The sequence below is a fragment of the Falco rusticolus genome, chromosome 2 (genome assembly GCF_015220075.1).
Source record: "Falco rusticolus isolate bFalRus1 chromosome 2, bFalRus1.pri, whole genome shotgun sequence".
Taxonomy (NCBI): Eukaryota; Metazoa; Chordata; class Aves; order Falconiformes; family Falconidae; genus Falco; species Falco rusticolus.
In genome coordinates this window covers 75,963,153-75,980,993 of record NC_051188.1, presented here as the reverse complement: position 1 = coordinate 75,980,993, position 17,841 = coordinate 75,963,153, and the positions used below count along the sequence as shown (strand labels likewise).

The 17,841-nt window shown below is 49.9% G+C and overlaps 1 protein-coding gene across 3 annotated transcripts in view; it reads left to right on the top strand.

The window, feature by feature from the left end:
- The window catches only part of RUNX1 (RUNX family transcription factor 1), a 176,148-nt gene that overhangs the window by 91,873 nt on the left and 66,434 nt on the right, over nucleotides 1-17,841 (top strand). For all 3 annotated transcript variants that reach the window (XM_037376438.1, XM_037376437.1, XM_037376436.1), the window contains exons 3-4: nucleotides 7,424-7,677; nucleotides 12,733-12,889. In XM_037376438.1, coding sequence (XP_037232335.1) covers nucleotides 7,424-7,677; nucleotides 12,733-12,889 — 411 coding nt within the window. The remainder of the gene's footprint in view (nucleotides 1-7,423; nucleotides 7,678-12,732; nucleotides 12,890-17,841) is intronic.

The following is a 17,841-nucleotide window of genomic DNA, read 5'->3' as shown; positions in this document are numbered from 1 at the left end:
AGAATGAACCCAGCCTTGGCTTTGGCCCTTAACAAACCTCCCAGCAAAGATGAGCCAGCCTGACTAAGCAGGACAAGGGAGTGGGGGTATCAATGCAGGCTTCTGCTTCAGTAACTTCATGATGACTAAATCTCCTCCTTGAGAAAATAGGGGAGAAGGGTGCTGTGGAGAAATGTCTCCAGCGGTGGTGGCACTGGTGAGGTGTTGCATCGGTCACACAACTGGGTGCACTGTTTTGCTGGGCACTGAAATTGCATCCATGCCAGTAGAAAGAGTCAGCTGAATCGCATTTCACCACTCATCCTTTTGGGGCTCTGACCAGACTGAGCTCCTTCTTCAGCTGTTGGTTTGACTCATGCTTTCAACCAGCAAAACCCTAGGAGGACCTGCAAAGCTGGGGTTAATGCTGGATGCAAATTCACAGTTTAGCCTCTCCTGAAAATTGTCCTTCCCCAGGTGTACCCCGCTCCCTGCCCATTGCTGCCACCAGTTGATAGTCTGAGTCAAGAGAGATGCAGTCTTCTGGGTTGCAGTTTCTGAACGATGAGGGAGGTGAAATGGTAAAGGGTGGCTCTCTTCATATGTAGGTCCGTGTTCTTTATCATCTATGTCTCTGATAACATGCCAACTATTCAAGCAAATCATTCTCCACATCCTCAAAATAGGAGTCATGTCTACCTTCTAAAATATTTTGAGTGACAAGAGCATGGATTGGTCTGCCCTATTTGAGAAGAAAAAGGCTCTCAGCTTCGGCCCAAGAACAAGACAGGGTTTTGACCATTGTTATCACATGGAGCTCCTAAGGGGGATGGAGAGTCCTTGGAAAAGTTTTTAGTGGTAAACTCAAGTCACAAGTACTTAGATGCCCAGGTTAAAGATATTGAATGAATATGTGTTATTTCATCTTTCCTCACAACCCCTCTGCTTTTCATGTACTCAGCTGCAGCCAGTTTCTCTGCTTCCAGAGTGAATAACCTTGTACCAGTTAACAGAGATCAAAGGCAGGATCCCTGGAGGGGCTTAGGCACTTCCCCCTCCCTGAAACAGAGGGAAGTTACACACCATACACCTGTGTAGTCCTGGCCACAGTTCCTGTGCATCACGCTGGCCATCTCACAGAGATTCTTAGTGGCATCATAGGTGCACCTTACACACCACCATGAAATATGAGTATCTCATTGTGTGAGAGAGATCACTGCAGGAAATAAGGAGATTCTTGTCTTTTTCTTCACTGGCTGCTGCTTTTCTCTGTGCAATGTTTCATCATTCCAGTACCCCAAAAAATAGTTTAATATATCACTATAGCATATTTTTTTTTTGAGATCAGTCAGTGGCATCACACATGATGGTAACTGCTATGCAATAAATATTTGCAGGGGCAATTCAGAAGCCTGATCCTACAAATTTAATTCAGAGAAATTAACTCACTGATTCATCACTAGTAGAAGCAAGGCACGCTTACTCCACTGTAAACATCTTTAAGAGGGTCTTAATATATGTATTAAATGAATTCAGGTGCAAGAAGTAGGAGCTGACCCACTGAATAATGCCACGTTAAACCCAGCTGCTCCAAACAATTAAGCACATGTATAATCACATTCCCCAAAGAGATTTCTATTGCATTCGGCAGAAACACCACTAAGGATGAGGCTGGGCATGTTTCTAAGCGTTGGCAGGATCAGGGTCTGTAACCAGTTCTCTCGGCTTGTGCTTATATGACATGTACACAGATCTGTTAAGGTCTGCATTTTTTTCTCCTTTTAACAAAATGTTTTCTCCCGTCTTGCACAAATTCAGACCCTTGCAAACAAGCAGCCATTGCTGCCTGCTTGGCCAGGGAATGTTTACCTGTGCAGTAGGAACTTGTTGTGTTCAGGCTCTAATTCACCCTTTGCAGTTTAGGCTGTTTAAAATTCATCCCTAAATTGTTGCTCCCTCTCTCACATTTCCGAAGCTTTTGCTTAACTGTATTATGTAAAAAGCTCGGTGCTTTTGTGGTCGAGTAATCCTGTACGACAGACGCAAGGCATGGTAGATAGAGATTCACTTGTGGTTTGTTTACAGCTGTAATAAATTGATGTCAAAATACAGATGTAAGTAGTGCTGAATGTGAATTGCTAAAGTTAGAACACCAGTTGCGATTCCCATTTCAAAAGGATTCCTGCACAAAAGACTGACTACCCGATTGCAAGTCTTATTAGCATTAGGGATGATAAAAGGTCTTACCATGGGACAAGAAACACCCTGCATAGTTTCTTTACTTTGCCTTATCACTGGTATTCCTGCAAGCTGCTTAACTCATTAATTCCTATTCTTCCAGAGTACCTGCACAAGATATAGCAAGGGGATAGTAAATTTCCATGCGAGTTTCTCTCTTTGTTATGCAAAAATAAAATAAGGAAATTGTAAGGAAGACAATAAATTTAATTAGCTAAACAAACTAAAAACAACAACAAAAACCCCAAATACTACCCACACGTAGTTAGTGTTAACGGGCTTGTAAAATATATAGCTCGATCTCTGTCAGAATACCCCCACCACAGTATTTTCCCTATCTACCCTCTCTTACTTAACTCCTTACCTTACAAAAGCATGGCTTCTGTGTAGCTAAAAAAGAATATTGTCACCTTCAGTCTAGATTAACGTCCTTCATCTCAGCATTGATAATGTTTGCTAAGTTATAGAAAACTGTAAGCATATAGTATTTTCTGGGTCTTTTGTTAAATCGTGGGATTTTGTATCTTTCTGACTCTCCATGTGTGTATTAGATCAGGTTTATTTTGTACTTATAATAAGGAGTTCAGATTAAGACGGGATGCAAAGTATCAAGTGAAAATCAGCCCAGAATATTCATGGATTTAAATATAAATACTCCCTACCTCTTGACTTAAAAAAAAAAAAAAAAAAAAAACACACCAAAAACAAAACAAAAAAAAATACAAACACTATATGCGTGGTTTTACATTTTGGGCTATGTATGTAGATGTATGTACATAAGTAAAATAATTTTTCTTATCTCTACCATGCCTGTAAAATTATCAGCCACTAATATACCCCAGATGGCTTTTAAGCTGTAGCTCATTAGAGCTGTTTGCCTGCATTTTTTCCCCCTGTTTAAAACAGAAGGAAACCTCTCCCTAACAATTTAAATTCGGGATAATTTCATACAAGAAAGAAGTAACCGTGTAAAAGACGGAGTAAATAAATAAATAAATAAATAAGTAGAAGAAAACCACACACAAACCACAGAAACTTGGTGTGGAATAGCTTTCTGCACCAAACTCGGCTGTTCAGAAGCGAACCGGGCTGCAGGTGCGGCGGGAGGGCGGGCTGAGCACTCTGCCCCGGCCAGCCCCGGACCCCGCCCGGGCTGCCCCGCTCAGCGCTCCGGGGGGGCGGCACCTCAAACCGGCACCGCGTCTTTGGCGGAGGGGAAGGGGACAAGAGGGAGGGTGGTGCGAAGCTGTAACCCTACGGCGAGACAGCCCCGGGCCGGCACCGCCTCACCGGTCCCCCCGCGGGGGACAGCGGGGCGGAGGGGGCAGCCGGAGCCGAGCCCCCCGCAGAGGGGCAGGCGCTGCTGGGTCGCGCTGGAGGGGTGCGAGGAGCCCGCACCTGGCGCTCGTACTGCGGGTGTGGTGCAAGGCGGCTGCGCCGCTCCCTGAACTCGGCGCGCTGGCGGGTCTCTGCACAGGGAGCCCTGCCCCGCATCGCCGCGGGGGCGACAGGAGCCGCTTCTCTCACCCAGGGCACTTTCAGTTTAATCGCCTGTACACCAGGTAGCGTAAATGGCAGGCACTCGCCCTCTGCTCCGGTCCCCGCAGTTCGCGGCGTGCCAAACCGACAGTTATTTTCCCAGCTTCGGAGAGTTTTCAAAGCAGGTGTCGGCAAAACCGAGGATCACCTCTGCTCTGTCCTCGCCCCGCCCGGCGCGCCCCGGGTGGGAGACAGCCGCCGAGCGAGGCGGCTCCCCCCGCAGAGCTGCATCCCAGGGGATGCGGCCGTCGCGCTCCCCCGAGGGACAGCAGCCCCCAGCGCGCTCTGGCGGGGACGGACCGTGCCGGCCGCCGCGGCCCGAGCAGGCAGCGCCCGCACGCGCTCCCCGGGGGGTCGCCCCGCGGCGCTCCCCGGTTCCCCTCCGCCGGGCCGACGGCGGGCAGCGGGCCCCCTCTACCGGCTCCACCGCGGAGCTGCGCCGAGGGGCCGCCGCCGCCTTGCGCAAGGCCCGGCGGCGGGCGGCAGCCGCGGCCCGCTCCCCGCGGCGGGAGTTGGTCCCGGCGGGGTCCCCTCCGCGGCCACCGCCGCCCCACGCACTCCCGCCCGCCCCGCCACAGCTGCTGTCACTCTCCTTCAAAGCCCGCCCAGCCCCGGGAGAGCGCGGCCGGCCGCAGCCACTGAGCTGGCGGGGGCGGCCGCGGCGGCGTCCCGGGGGTGGCCGTGGCGGGGCACGTCCGTTCTGGTGGGGAGAGGAGACGCGAGCGAACGAGCGGTGTGTAACATCAAGGAGGGAACCCCAAGCCCGTGCCGAGAGCGCGGCGGGGACGGGCGGCGGCGAGTCGGGATCGCCCCGTTCCCAGCCTGGGCTACGCCAGCGGCAAGCCCGCAACATTCGCGACCAGCACCAAAAAATAAAAGAAGAAAGAAAAGCACCAAAACTAAGTAAAAAACAACCAACCCCAACTCAGCCCGAAAGAACAGCCACGCCTCCACCCAGCATCCTCGCTGCGGTTCCGCGGGTGCCGGAGGCCCGCTGCTGCCCGTGCGGCGCTGCCCGCCCGCCGGCCCGGTCTCGCTGTCGGCGGTGCTGCCGCCATGCCTGGCCTGTAGCTGGGCTGTGCCGGGGCGGGGGGAACGTCCTCCGGGTGGGGGCCCGGCGGCTGTCCCGACATGTCGAGCTGCGATGGGCGCCCCTCGGGCCGCGTCCTTGTCCACCGGGGGCGGGAAGCTGCGGGGCGGGCAGGGGACGCCAGCCCGGGGGCAGCTGCCTCGGCGGCCGCGGGTGCAGGCGTACCCCTTCCGCGGGGAGGAACCACCCCGGAGCCAACGCTGCCGGGAGCTCGCCCGGGGGGCGCGGGGCTGCCCGGAGGGGTTGCGCGGCCAGCGGCAGAGGTGTGCCGGGGCGGCGCTGCGGACACCTTGCGGGCACCAGCCGCCTCTCGGGGCCGTAAGTGACGGGCAAACGGGACCTGCACCGGAGGCCGGCAGAGCCGGGGGCCGGGTCGCGCCGCTCCGCCTGCCCTAACCACCACCCCCCGGGAACCGGCAGGCGCGGAGCACCCTGCACGTGGCTGCAGTGGGCTCGGGGAGCGGCGGCCCGCGGCTCCCGTGGGTGCGCCCGCGCGGTTGCGGTGTCCGCGGCGTCCCGCCGACCCGGCGCTCACCCCCCGCGCCCCACAGTAGCGGCGGCGGCGGGCGCGCCAATTCCAGGAGCCCCTGGCCCGCGGCCGCGCCCCGGCTGCTCCCGGAAAGGGCTGTGATTGGCCGGCGCCCTCCCCGTATGCAAAGCAGCCGGGGGAATGACATTCCTCCGCACTCCGCCCGCCGCAGCCAACTCGCTCCCGGCCACCTCCATTCATACCGGCGGTGGCGGCGGGCGCGGGGCGGCGGGGCGCCGGGCGGGCGGCGCGGACCCAGCGCGGCGGGGCGCGGAGTGGAGCGGCAGGGCCCGACCCGGCCCGGCCCGGCGGAGCGGCGGTGCCCCGGCGCCGTGGGCGGCCGGCTGGCCGGCCGGCAGGAAGCCCGCGTTCCCTGCGGCTCACGTGAAGACCCGAGAGCTCTCCGCTGTGGAAATGCGCTTTCGCTGAGCGGTCGTCTGGGCTGGAGGCTGTCACTGACCCCGGCTGGCAACTTCGGGGGCTTGATCCGCCCCGGTTCCTTCCGTCTCTCTCCGTAGGGGTCAACGGCTCCTCCACCCCTGCCCGCCACCACCTCCTTTTTTCGGAAGGAAAGCTTTCACCCGTTCAAAAGTAGTGGTTTCCGAGGTTTTTTTCTTAATCTTTTTTAAAGAAAAAAACAAACTGTTGCTGGTGGGTTGCTTTTGGCTTTCAGTGGCGTGCGTGTGCGTGGGGGCTCTCCGCGCAGGCTGGCAGTGTCCATCCCGCTGGCTGGAGGCGGCCGAGGGAAAAGCCATGTTTCCGAAAGCGGGCTTCCACCTGCTGCGGTTAAAATATTGTTAAGCAGCCGGTTCCTGTGGCCGAATTAGAGGAAGACTGCCTCAGATACTGGGGGGGGGGGGGGCGAAAGAAAGAAAAAAAAATTGGCAATGACTGCCGAAGTTGTTGCAGACTGTTGGTCTGACTGCTGAGGAGGACGTGAGTGAGAGAGAGAGAGCGCTGTTGCACACACAAAACCACAGAGAGAACCCGCAATTTAACCAACATCCCCAAACCCAACTTTTCAGCTGTGGACCTTTTAGCCTCAGAGCTTGCGATCGGCTGCGACCTTTCTTTAAATTGATGAAAGACGTTATATCAAAGACAAGTACAAAGCGATGTAAAGCTTGAATGCCATGCACTGAGCTTTCCTTTTTGCTTTTCTTTTTTTCTTTTTGCGCAAGAATGATTGAAAGGTTGTGACATGAGTACTCTTAGAGCAACGCGAACCAAACTACTGAAGCTGATTTTCAAGGCTGCTTAAAAAAAAAATCTTGCAGACAACATTAATGGATTCCTGTTGTGTTTAAATTCTCTACAGATTGTATTGTAAATATTTTATGAAGTACGGTACATATGTGTGTGCGTGCGTGTGTGTACGTGAATATAATATATATGCACACAAACGTAGCCAGCTGACCTTTGATCAGAAAGTCTAGCTCTCGTACTGCCTTCTCTGAAGACTGACCCCGCATTCCCCTCTCTTAAAGAGCGATTTTTGCCCACGGAAGACGCTGATGTATTTTGTTTTCTCTTGGGACTGTAGAGAAATCACCTGGAAGAAACTGATAGGCAACTGACTCTCTCGGAAGCTCAGGCTTTGCATGTGTTCCCGACTGCGTCTTGTGTTTGACTTGTCTATTATTTTTTTTTTTTCCACGGTGCTTGGGAGTTTGGAAGGAGCTTTCCACCCGCCCCCCCCCCCCCCCCCGATAACCTTTTGCGTCACGGCCGCAGATTAGATGCACAGGCGTCGCGGTACAGCCCCGCACCGACGACCCTTCGGCCTTTCGGATTAACGTGATCTGTTCCGCCGCGCCAGGAAGCCAAGAGTTAAGTCTCGGCGTGCTCGCTATCTCAGCCGCCTTCAGCAAAAAATTAACTTTGGGGACTGGCGTAGAAACAAGTTTCCCCCGGGTCCTCAGCTTGTATCCGTTTATGTTGGTCCCCAGAGAGCAGATCGCTGAAGAGTTACGCTCGTTTCGCTGTTTTGTAAAAACTCTGTGGAGGTCTTTCACTCAAAAGGCTTGTTGTGATGCGTATCCCCGTAGATACCAGCACCAGCCGCCGCTTCACGCCGCCCTCCACCACGCTGAGCCCGGGGAAGATGACCGAGCCGCTGCCGCTGCCCGGCGCCGAGCACAGCGGGGCCCTGCCGGGGAAGCTGCGCAGCGCCGACCGCAGCATGGTGGAGGTCCTGGCGGATCACCCCGGGGAGCTGGTGCGCACCGACAGCCCCAACTTCCTCTGCTCCGTGCTGCCCACCCACTGGCGCTGCAACAAGACGCTGCCCATCGCCTTCAAGGTACGTCTGCCGGCTCCCGAAGATCGCGCTTCTGGGGGCAGGGGCGGCGGGCGGGCAGGGCAGGGCAGGCGGGGGGCACGGGGCGCCCAACCCCAGGCTCGGACCCGCACCCGGACCGGGACCCGGCTGGAAGACCTCCTTCCTTCCATCCATCCTTCCTTCCATCCTTCCTCCCGCGGTCGCTGCCATTGGCGACAGCGTGGGAAGGCGCGGGGCGAGCGGGGGAGCGGCGGCAGCAGCAGGGGCATACGAGGGGCTGGGCAGGGTACCCCCGGTTGCTGCCTCCCTCTTCGACCCATTCATAACTGGCAGCGAGAGGCGGCTCTGCTCAAGGGGGGGGGGGGGAAGAAAAAGAAAAAGGAAAGGCCAGACCCGCGGAGTTTGGCTGCCCTGGGGACCAGATGCCGGTGCAGCCCGATCCGGGCGGATGCAGGCGTCCGGGAGCTGAGGGAGCCCCTGGCTCCCCCAGAAGCAGCCCGGGCAGCCCCCCTGCAGGCAGCCCCCCGGCGCGGCGCCCTCCGGGGCTGCCACCGGGTAACACACGCCCGCCGCCGCCGAGGGGCCCGCTGCGAGCGCCCGGCAGCACCGGCCGGCCCCGCTCGGGAGGTGCGCGCTTCCCCCCGCCAGGCTGCCGGGGCTTTGCGCAAAAACCACATCTTTCGGTTTTTTTGGCTGCTTTTTCTTCTTGTAATAGTAAACGTCGGGGCCTAGCCTGGGCAGACCCTGCGGCCGCTTGGGCTTCTCCTGTTTCCAGAGCCCCTTGCTAAATCTATACTTGGTAGCCCAAGAAAAACCAGGGCAAAGGATGGGGGCGGGGGGCATAGTCCAGCTTCCCCCTCTCCGCCACGGCGGGGCTGCGGGGCTGAGCCGCGTACCCCGGCCGGCTGCGGGCGCGGAAGGGCAGGGGGGGCTTATTGCCCCCCGGGCATGGCCCTGCTTTCCCGTTACCCGGCTTCCAGTAAGATTCACCCCTCCACAGCCTGCCCGGTTACGCTCCTCTTTTTTGACTTGGGTCTGTCGCTAACTTCTTGCATGCGCTGGTTTTCCTGCTGATGTAGATACGCTTCCGAGCAGGGAAAGGGAAAGGTAATTACTCTCGTTATCCTTCTCTCCAAGGCGGGAGCCGCAGAGACATGCAGCTCCCGAGCAGCCCCGGGCTTAGAGCGAGGATCGGGGTTTGTAAAGTTCGTGCTTTCTTTTGCGGTCACTGCTGAACACCGACCGCCTCGGTGCAACTTTTTTAAGGCGACCAGAATCGAGTCTTCCCGATGGCGTCCTGGGGGAGGAGAACCGAGGGAGAAGGGGATCAGTTCGGGTCCCAGAGCTTTGGGAAACCCTGCTGAGGAGACGGTTTAGGGAAAAGTTTTATTATGTCTGGAGAGTCTTGGTTTATGCATTGATGAGTCTGGGGAAAGGGAGGAACTAATCGGCAGGGCCATTTCCTAAATTCACACATTTAGATTAATTATACAGTCACCTACGCGCCGGGGAAGTGCTGCTAATTACCCGGGAAGCTTTCCTCCTGGAAGGCTGAGTTACGGTGCGGGACACGGAAAACCGTCCCCGCCCCGCCGGGGAGGGAGATCGGAGAAGTCCCCAGACGCGGCCGGTGTTTCTGCCGGGGGTCCCCTGCGGCCGAAGGCCACCACGCGGTTCCCCCCTGCCCCTGCCACGCGTGGCCGTGCCTGGGGCGCGCTCCCGACCCCGGCCATCTCCCGGCGGGGAACGTGGGGGGGGGACACGGACAAGAGCCGGCTTTTCCCGCTCCCGCCCGGCCGCCCCAGCCGCCGGCGGAAAGCCGTGCCGCCGCCCGGCCCCGGCTCGCCCCGGTGCCGAGACGCCGGGAGCCGCGGGGTCCGGCAGCGCCCCGCGCCCCTCGCCCGCGGAAAGCAACCCCGGGGGGGCTTTGGGGAGACACCCAGCGCCGCTCCCGCTGCGCGCTGCCCCCGCCTGCAGCTGGGCAACCCTCCGCTTTCACTGGCAAACCCACTCCCAACTTCTGCAAACACAGGGGTCAGGTTCTCCAAACAGACGAAAGCAAGCGCTTGTGACACCGAGATAATTTCACCTAGCAATACGCAAGCAGAAAAAAACCAACAAAACAAAACAAAAAAACCCAAATCCCCAAACCAGGGGAGGGTTTCCTTGCGAGCTCCTGCAACGGTGGGCTGGGAGGCACCTGCTTCCTGGGGCGCTCGGGGCTCCTCGTCCCCCTCAAAACGCTCCCGCCATGGACCGCTGAGAAATAAGTCCTGAGAAATAGTTTGCCACACATCAAACAATCATCTCACTGGTTTTATACTGAATATTGGATATTCGCAAAGGCGTTTTTCAAAGTCGTAATTTTTAAGATCATTTGGACCGGGAGCTAGAAAACTCGGTTCAGATCATTCCTGTGCTGCCCATGTCTTACTTGTATCTGACAAAAAAGCACGGAGCTTTATCAAGTATTTGCTAACAACCATTACATCAATAAAAAGAGAGAGAGTTTTCTTTTCACGTTTCCTTAGAAAAAATCACTCATGATGTTTGATCTTTAGGACCAGGGTTTTATTACAAACCAAAATGATAATTTCCGTGCATATATTTTTTCCCCCTAAAGTACAGAATGATTCAGAGTAACTGAGAAATTAATACATAACAACTCTAATAAGGTGCCATATAGATTCATTGTCCAAACACTTTCAAGAAAGAATCTAAATCTTAATTTAAAAGGCTAATTTTGTTTGATTGATGCGGCAAAAGTAGGTAATTTAGATACCCGGTAGAGCTGCAACTCTGACACTCTTCTCCCTCTCTGGAAATACGAATTTTTAAGAGCTAAAGAGTACAACAAAGTACTAGATAATGCCAGTCAGCAAGTCCCAACTTATCTGTTTAGTCTTTTTTCTAATGTAAATGTTTGTATTTCTGTTTCTATTGTCTGTGACTTTTAACTCTAGTTTCTTTTCTGGGCTGTGTAATTTTTATACTTGTTTCTAGTATTTTCTTCATGTGTCTTATCGCTGAGGCTGCCTCCAGTGTAATTTGAAAACGGTAATTTAAAATATTTGTCCTGTAAGAGACAACTGACCCTGGATTCACGAAGGTTTTTCATCCCTTAAAATGCTAGGATGCATTTCCTTAAACGAACATGCAAATGTTTGCATCGCAGGGAGGTGAGGGTAATGCCCCGATTTTCCCCTTTCCCTTTCTTGTGCCTTTAATTTATGTGCATGCATTAAGGTTTTACGGTAACTTTTTAAGAAGTGGGTGAGTGCATTGGGTTCACAGTTGCTGGTCTTGTGAGCCAGCATGCCTCATGACACAATGCTGTATGAGGAGAAGATTTCCTAGCTTAAACACTTCAAGCAGGGACTAATTTATGCCAAGATCAGGGAAATCTGAAAAGCGCAACGCTGAATGTAGCACAGGCCACAGAAATGCATTACGGCACACAGAGGGGAACAAAAACCCAAAAGCCTGGGCTGCAGAGGAATGGGAAAGAGGAAGTTGAAATTGATACATACAGAGGGAATTTTGACACAGTGATTTTAATTTTGCATGTGGAAGTGAAAATAAGGGTTATCGGTAACAAATGGGAGAGTACTGAAGTGAGAAATGCAGCCTCCTGTAGAAGGAAAAGCTATGAAATACCTGAGACCCAAGACCTCTCTCTCGTATTGTGGAAGGTAGCAATGGTTTGGGGAATAAGCATCAGCACAGATCAAGTAAAGGAGCTGCTGATCCTGTTTGGGAAGAACAAGTGTGATTAGAAACTAATAGAAATAAGACTGGGCCGTGGCAAGTTTCAGCTAATTATAACTGCATGGACATAAGCTAGAAAATGCTAAGAGGAAGGAAAAATATCGAGCTGCAGCTCAGAGGACATGATGCAGGACTGCTTCCTCTTAGAATGTGTAAAAGGGGAAATACAGGCTAGCGAGAATTTTTTTCTCTCTTTTTTTCTTTTTTTTTTTTGGTAGTAGTCCTGAGGTCATTACTGTAGACTTCACTGGGGGAGCAGCAACAGGATCTAAAAAAAGTATGACAGGGGACCTAATTCAAGCTCTTACTTTTGCCAGAGTAAATCAAGACATGCATCAGATATCCTATCCATTCAATTGTAGCATGATGAAATTGTTTTGAGAATTCAGTCCTGCTCAAGAAGATAAGATAAAATTAAATTTTTCATCGTTTATCCAATGTGACCATTATAGATACAAGTCAGAAAATTTAAGTTTATAAATCTGTAAATTTCTCAGCACATTGCGTCAAAAATGCAGTGCATCCAGTGTTCCTAAATATTTGTTTCATAGGTGCTAGCACCAAGGTGCTACAGTACAAACATTTCGGACCAGGTGAAAGCTTTTGAGCGATCGCAGATTTCATTAGTTCAGATTGCGATTTCCATCCATCAGGTTGTGGGTGATGTCTTAAGTCAATAATTTGCTTTCACGCTTCTAAAGGAAAAAAATAAATTGTTCAGTAAATTGTGATTAAACATTCGACTGAGGCCTGACTGCTTTTCCATTTTTTCCAAATTTTCCATTTTCCAAATTACTCTGAATTTATGCTTGGGCAACTCTGTTCAGAGCCATGGGAGCAAAAGACAGGGAACTGGTGCAGTGGTGGGGACTCTGACCCTGCGTGTCCATGAGATGGTTGGCTTAGTTTTGTTTTCCCTGGAATTTTACATTTCCATCACTGTGCTGACTCTATTGTAGCTTAAAAGTAAAGTCACTGATGTAAATCAGACCAGCATTGGTTCCTGCTACTTGAATTTATTAATTGATAGTTACAGAAGTATATTTTGGAAAGCTTATTTCACATATTGTTTGTGTCAGAGTACACATTCTGCTGTGTGTTTCAGAGATGCATCAATGCAAAAACTTTTCTATAGCTCTGCAAAATAGGAATGGAAGCAATTCCTGTTTTCACCAAAGAGCTTCTTAGGTTACATAGATTTTTGCTGTTGCTGCTTTTTCCTATTTTATCATGTTACTTGTTGATCTTCTGTGCCCCAAATTAAATGTTGTGCAAGGAAGCTGAGGCTTCTGCTCCTTGATTTTGTAGGTGGTGGCCTTGGGAGATGTGCCCGATGGGACGCTGGTAACGGTGATGGCTGGAAATGATGAAAACTACTCTGCAGAACTCAGAAATGCCACAGCCGCCATGAAAAATCAAGTAGCAAGGTTCAACGACCTCAGATTCGTGGGTAGAAGTGGAAGAGGTATGTGTTTGTTCTCAACTGCACTTCAGTCACGTTCACCTGTTATGTCAAGTTCTGGTTATGTGGAGGGATTTTGAAGACAGCATCTATCAAGGTCTCTGCAGCATGGAATGCTGCAAGATCTGGCATAGGCCGATTCCAAAGGCACGGATTTAGCTATACATTTTTCCTTGTTTTATTCTAGCCCATCCTCCATGTTACTGCAATTTTTAAATGGTGAAATCTCATCTGAAGAAAACCCAATCAAAACAAAACACAAGGACGGCAAGTCACATTTTGACTCTGGAAGCCGCACTGTCAAATTTAGAACAGCACAATATTGCCCATGTTTGTGTTTAAATAGCATATTTTCAATTTAAAATAGGAATTCTCAGCTTGTGTAAAGACTCATGACCATCTTGGGGCTCCCAGGCACTTTCTTCTAAAGCAGGTGTCTGTAACAGAGTGACTCAATCTAAAATTACAGGCAATTCCTGCAGAGATCTAAAACTTTTCTGGGTTCATCATGACCTGATGAAGGCACAGGGCACTTTTTCTGACCTTTGCTTCTCCGAAATAGATGTAGAACAATATGCCGTTGTTCTGTTATTTAATGTGCTCCTGCGAAGTGGATAGGCTAGACCAGAAAAGAACAGATGAGCTTAATATCTGACGCGCTGTATCTCTGTGAGAAACATTAATTACTAGTACGTAAATAAAAAGGCCTTATGAGTATAAATAGCAAATAAGAGTCAAAGTTGTCTTAGACTAGAACTATATAAAACCTGTTAGGAAGCTGCAAATAGTACCTGACACGTGCAGCTCATGCCGCATGTGAGTGGGCAGGTATATAAAACGTGACCCAAAAGCCCATAAAATCAACAGAAGGACCCTTCACAACTTCAGTCTTTGGCTCTGGTCCATAATCTCAAACCCCACAGACTGCAAGCAATCACATTTACCTTTCCATTACAAGAAAATTTTAAGCGCCTCTCTTACATTACTGCCCTCGTTTCTGTGAGAGGGATCCTTTTGTGTGGGCTGTTGGAGGGGGGTGTCAGACAAACCCACAGAAGAGAAGCTGGTGAGCTGTTGCTCAGAAGTTCAGAAAAAAGATCAGCCATTCTCTTTTAAGGTCAAGAATGAAATACTGTGACATCTTCCATGTGACTTCGTATGATATTTACTTACATATTTTTCTTCCGTTTCATTCATATCTTTAAGTAAAATTGAAATGTAACATTATGGTGTTACATAGCACAGCAGTGCTATTTAGGGACGATTCAGTGCTGTGACACTCACAAATCAAAATTAGAGTGTCTACTGCACTTCAGTAGGTTTCTGCATACTACCCGTTCGAGCAATTGTGCGATGGTGTTTCTCTGAACCAGACTGAGTACTCAGGGGTCACTGTCCCTTCCTCAATGTTTTTCCGCTCCCTCTCTCCTCATGTGAGCATCTGAGCCACGTCCTGATGCGTGGCTGCATGCACAGCTTTTACAAATGTGAATGGAGTTATAAGCGTGCTTCAGGAGAGTTAAAAAGGTGATCCACTTCTGCTAGCTTGCTCTCAAAATGTTTCATTCCAAATGGGAGATGGGTCAGGCTTCAGACTGAGGCAGTTATCCTGATTATACACAACAGCCTTTATTCACCTTTGAAGTGACATGCATCTGTAGATATTTTTCCAGTATAAATACGGTCAGCAATTGTGGAAGAGCATTGTCCTATTGAAACATATGTGCAAGCAGTAAATACATTTTAAGAATAAAATACCAGTCCAGTCCCTCTGTATCCTGCAGCATTTTTAGCTGAGGATACAGAGGGAGATGTCTTTTAAATCATGTTGTTTGGGCTGTCTTCAGAATGCACTTGGTGGAAAACACCCGCAGCTGAGAATGTAGCTTCGTAATGCTAGCAAAGAATAATAATAGGGTAATGCAGAGAAAATTATATCCATTTACTGAAAACATGAGAGATGCTGTAATGTCTAAAAGTATCAGTCATTAAACATGTTCATTTGTTATATTAAAGGTACCACCTTTTCAGTAAATGGAATTTGCATTATGATTCAGAGATGACTGTTTAGAAGATTCAAATGAATAGCTGGCAAAGTGGCGGAGAAGCTAATAAAAACAAACCTGTAGTTCAGTTCCTGGCCATGGTAATGAAGCTAGAAATCATAACAGTGAACTGTGTGAGTTTCAAGGTCAAAATCCAGCAGCTGAGAGAGAACAGTCCCTATTCATACAGAAAAGCTTGGCAGGGAGCATTGTTGAGCCCCTTACCCTGCTCTAAGCAGTTGCTAGTAGCCCGTCACTTGCACACAGACATAAACCTTGTACGTCATATGATATTCAGGTGCTTGGGATCCTTTAAGCAATGGAGTGATTTGGGAACGCTGCATGCTATTAGTCAGTCTTCGAGGTTAAATCTCATCACTTCCATTGGTTGTCCATCTTTGGAGCGAGTGACTAACGTATGCTTTTGTTTACTCCTCGAACAGGGGATTGTTTTCCAAAGGTGGGGATTGTATGCATTTGCTATGGGATTTCTGAGGTGCTGTTCTGTTGAATTTGTATAAAGCCTAAAGCATAAGGTAGCTGCTTCAAAGGGCATTGCTTCCTTTGATACTTTGCTAGAGGAAAATTAACCGAAACTTTGTGTGCTGTGTAATATTTGAGTTTGAGTAAGTTCAGTTGCCAGCGCTGATAAAGCGATGACAGGAGTATTATGTGAACAGCAATTGAAAGTTCATGTTGGGTACGGTCAGAATGGCCGCTCTTTGTGCACCTCGGGTGGTTTAAAATCCCTGCCGGAGAGTAAGGAACAACTTCAACCGGAGACAGTTCCCTGTGCATCGGGGTTCGTCTGGGTGTAACCATCCCCACTAAAAGCCTTGCCGAACCAATGGCAAGCCACCACTCTCTCCCTTCTAAGACAGTAGGAAATTGTCATGCTTGACATTCTTAATAAATAGTTTAAATTTTCTTCTGTGGGGTTTAAATGAAATGTAGCATGACAGTCTGGTGGCTGTTTCAAATGTAAGACTGTTGTCCACATTTTCATCTCAGTGAATAAGGGCTCTTAACCAGTCTCTCACACTGACTGTGAGACAGTTAGGGCGATTCCCCCTGGTTGGAGGTCTGAGCCTGCCTGTCGGTCAGAGCAGGCGCACCAACCAAATATTGGCCAAAACTTAAAGAACTGAACTCTGTTCCAGCGTTTGTTTCAAATCTAACAGCAAGCAGCTGCCCCGTGTTGCTCTGCCTGTGCCTGTCATTCAGAATTACAAAAAAAAAAAAAAAAAAGAAGAAAAGCACTTGATTTTCTTGACACCCAGAATGGGAGCTGAGAACATTGCAGGTCACTTGAAACATCGAGATGTTGTATAAAAACAATTTGGCTCACTTTCCCGAACAAAACAGATTTACATTGGAGTTGGCTGTGCTCCAAAGTTACTATTCCTCACCCTAGTTTGAGAATGCTACTGGGAAAACCTGCCCGTCTGGCTTGTAAGCCCAACTAATTTCTGAAAGAAAAATGTAGTTTAAAACTTCAGCCAATCTCAGCCCCCCTTGCCTCATTACCTAGTTAAAAAAAAAATCTTTATTTTTCTCCATCCATTCATAAACACTTCAAACTTCAAAATGCTACTACTGCAAAGTACCCTGTTTTCTTAATGTATAACAAACTAGTTTAGGTTACTATGATGAAATAAATCTGGTGCAAAAAGCCTGACACCATAGAAGTTCATTGGATAAAATTAAAAATAAATAGTTATTTTGGAGAGGGAAAGCTTCATGGCTCAGTAAGCATTACATATTTTCCTCATGGAATCATTAATCCAGTAACTATCTTCTTGGTAGAGTGTAACACTAAAAAATCCCCAACAAATAAACATGTTTTCCAGATGAAAATTATTATTAATAGGTTATCATAATAGTAGCTAATGGGGAAGTGACTTGGCTTGCTGCAGAAGATCTCAATCTAAAGCTGAGAGCTGGAGCTGGAACTTCATGAGAGTTTTCCAGCAAGGTCTTTTTAAAACCTGTGTCTTGGAAAGGGCTGAAAATTAAGCCTGTGTACGTATTTCCTACTAGCTATCAGGGTTACAGCCATGAATAACCTTTGCGGTAGTTTTCAGTTTCCAAAGACCGAAGGAAGTACTCCTTTTTCACAGGTGTAGCTGGTAGGAGAACATGAGAGAGAGAGATTACCAAGCATAATCAGAAGTTTCTGCCATCAGGACTCTTCCTTCTGGGTGTAATTTTGGGGAAGAAAATTCAGTTTAAGTTGGAATCTCAAAAACACTTAAATCCCAGGCCTGGATTCTGAGTCCAATTATTTTTATTGGTCTTCTGAAGTCAGAATTTTGCTCCTTCTGTGCAGCTTCAGCTTGTGGTTGCCTTATTTGAGCACTTTGTTAAAAATGGTTATATTTTTTACTTAAACGAGTTCAAAATTATAAAAGTATGTGCAAAACAGAGGAGGATGCTATTCAACAGGATCGTAAAATCAGTATTAAGCAGCCGGCCGGGTCCTGGTCCAAGCCATTGGAATGCTTCAGGGGACGTGGTATCAGATACTGGAGTAACAATGAGCCACGCTTGCCAGACAGGATGAAAATAGAAGAAATCCAACAGCAATCAGAACTGGAAAAAAACCCAACGAATCGATTGCTAGAGTTTAAAAACAACCGCTTATTTGCACTTTGGATTGATAAGTATGCAGCGCTAGCAGGATGCTGCAGCCAGTGGGAGGGCGGTTTGGCCGTACAGGAACGGGCAGCTCCTCTGAGCCCTCCTGCAGCCCTTCTGTCACGCCGGGCAGGGCAGGGCTGGCACAGCCCTCAGCCTGGGAAAGCTGGGCATCTGGAATGCTGCTTGCCCGGGGCTGCCGCTGCCAGTCCTGCTGCCCGCATTTGCCACAGGACTCTTCTCCCTCCAGTCCAGTCCGAATGGTCAATTTTT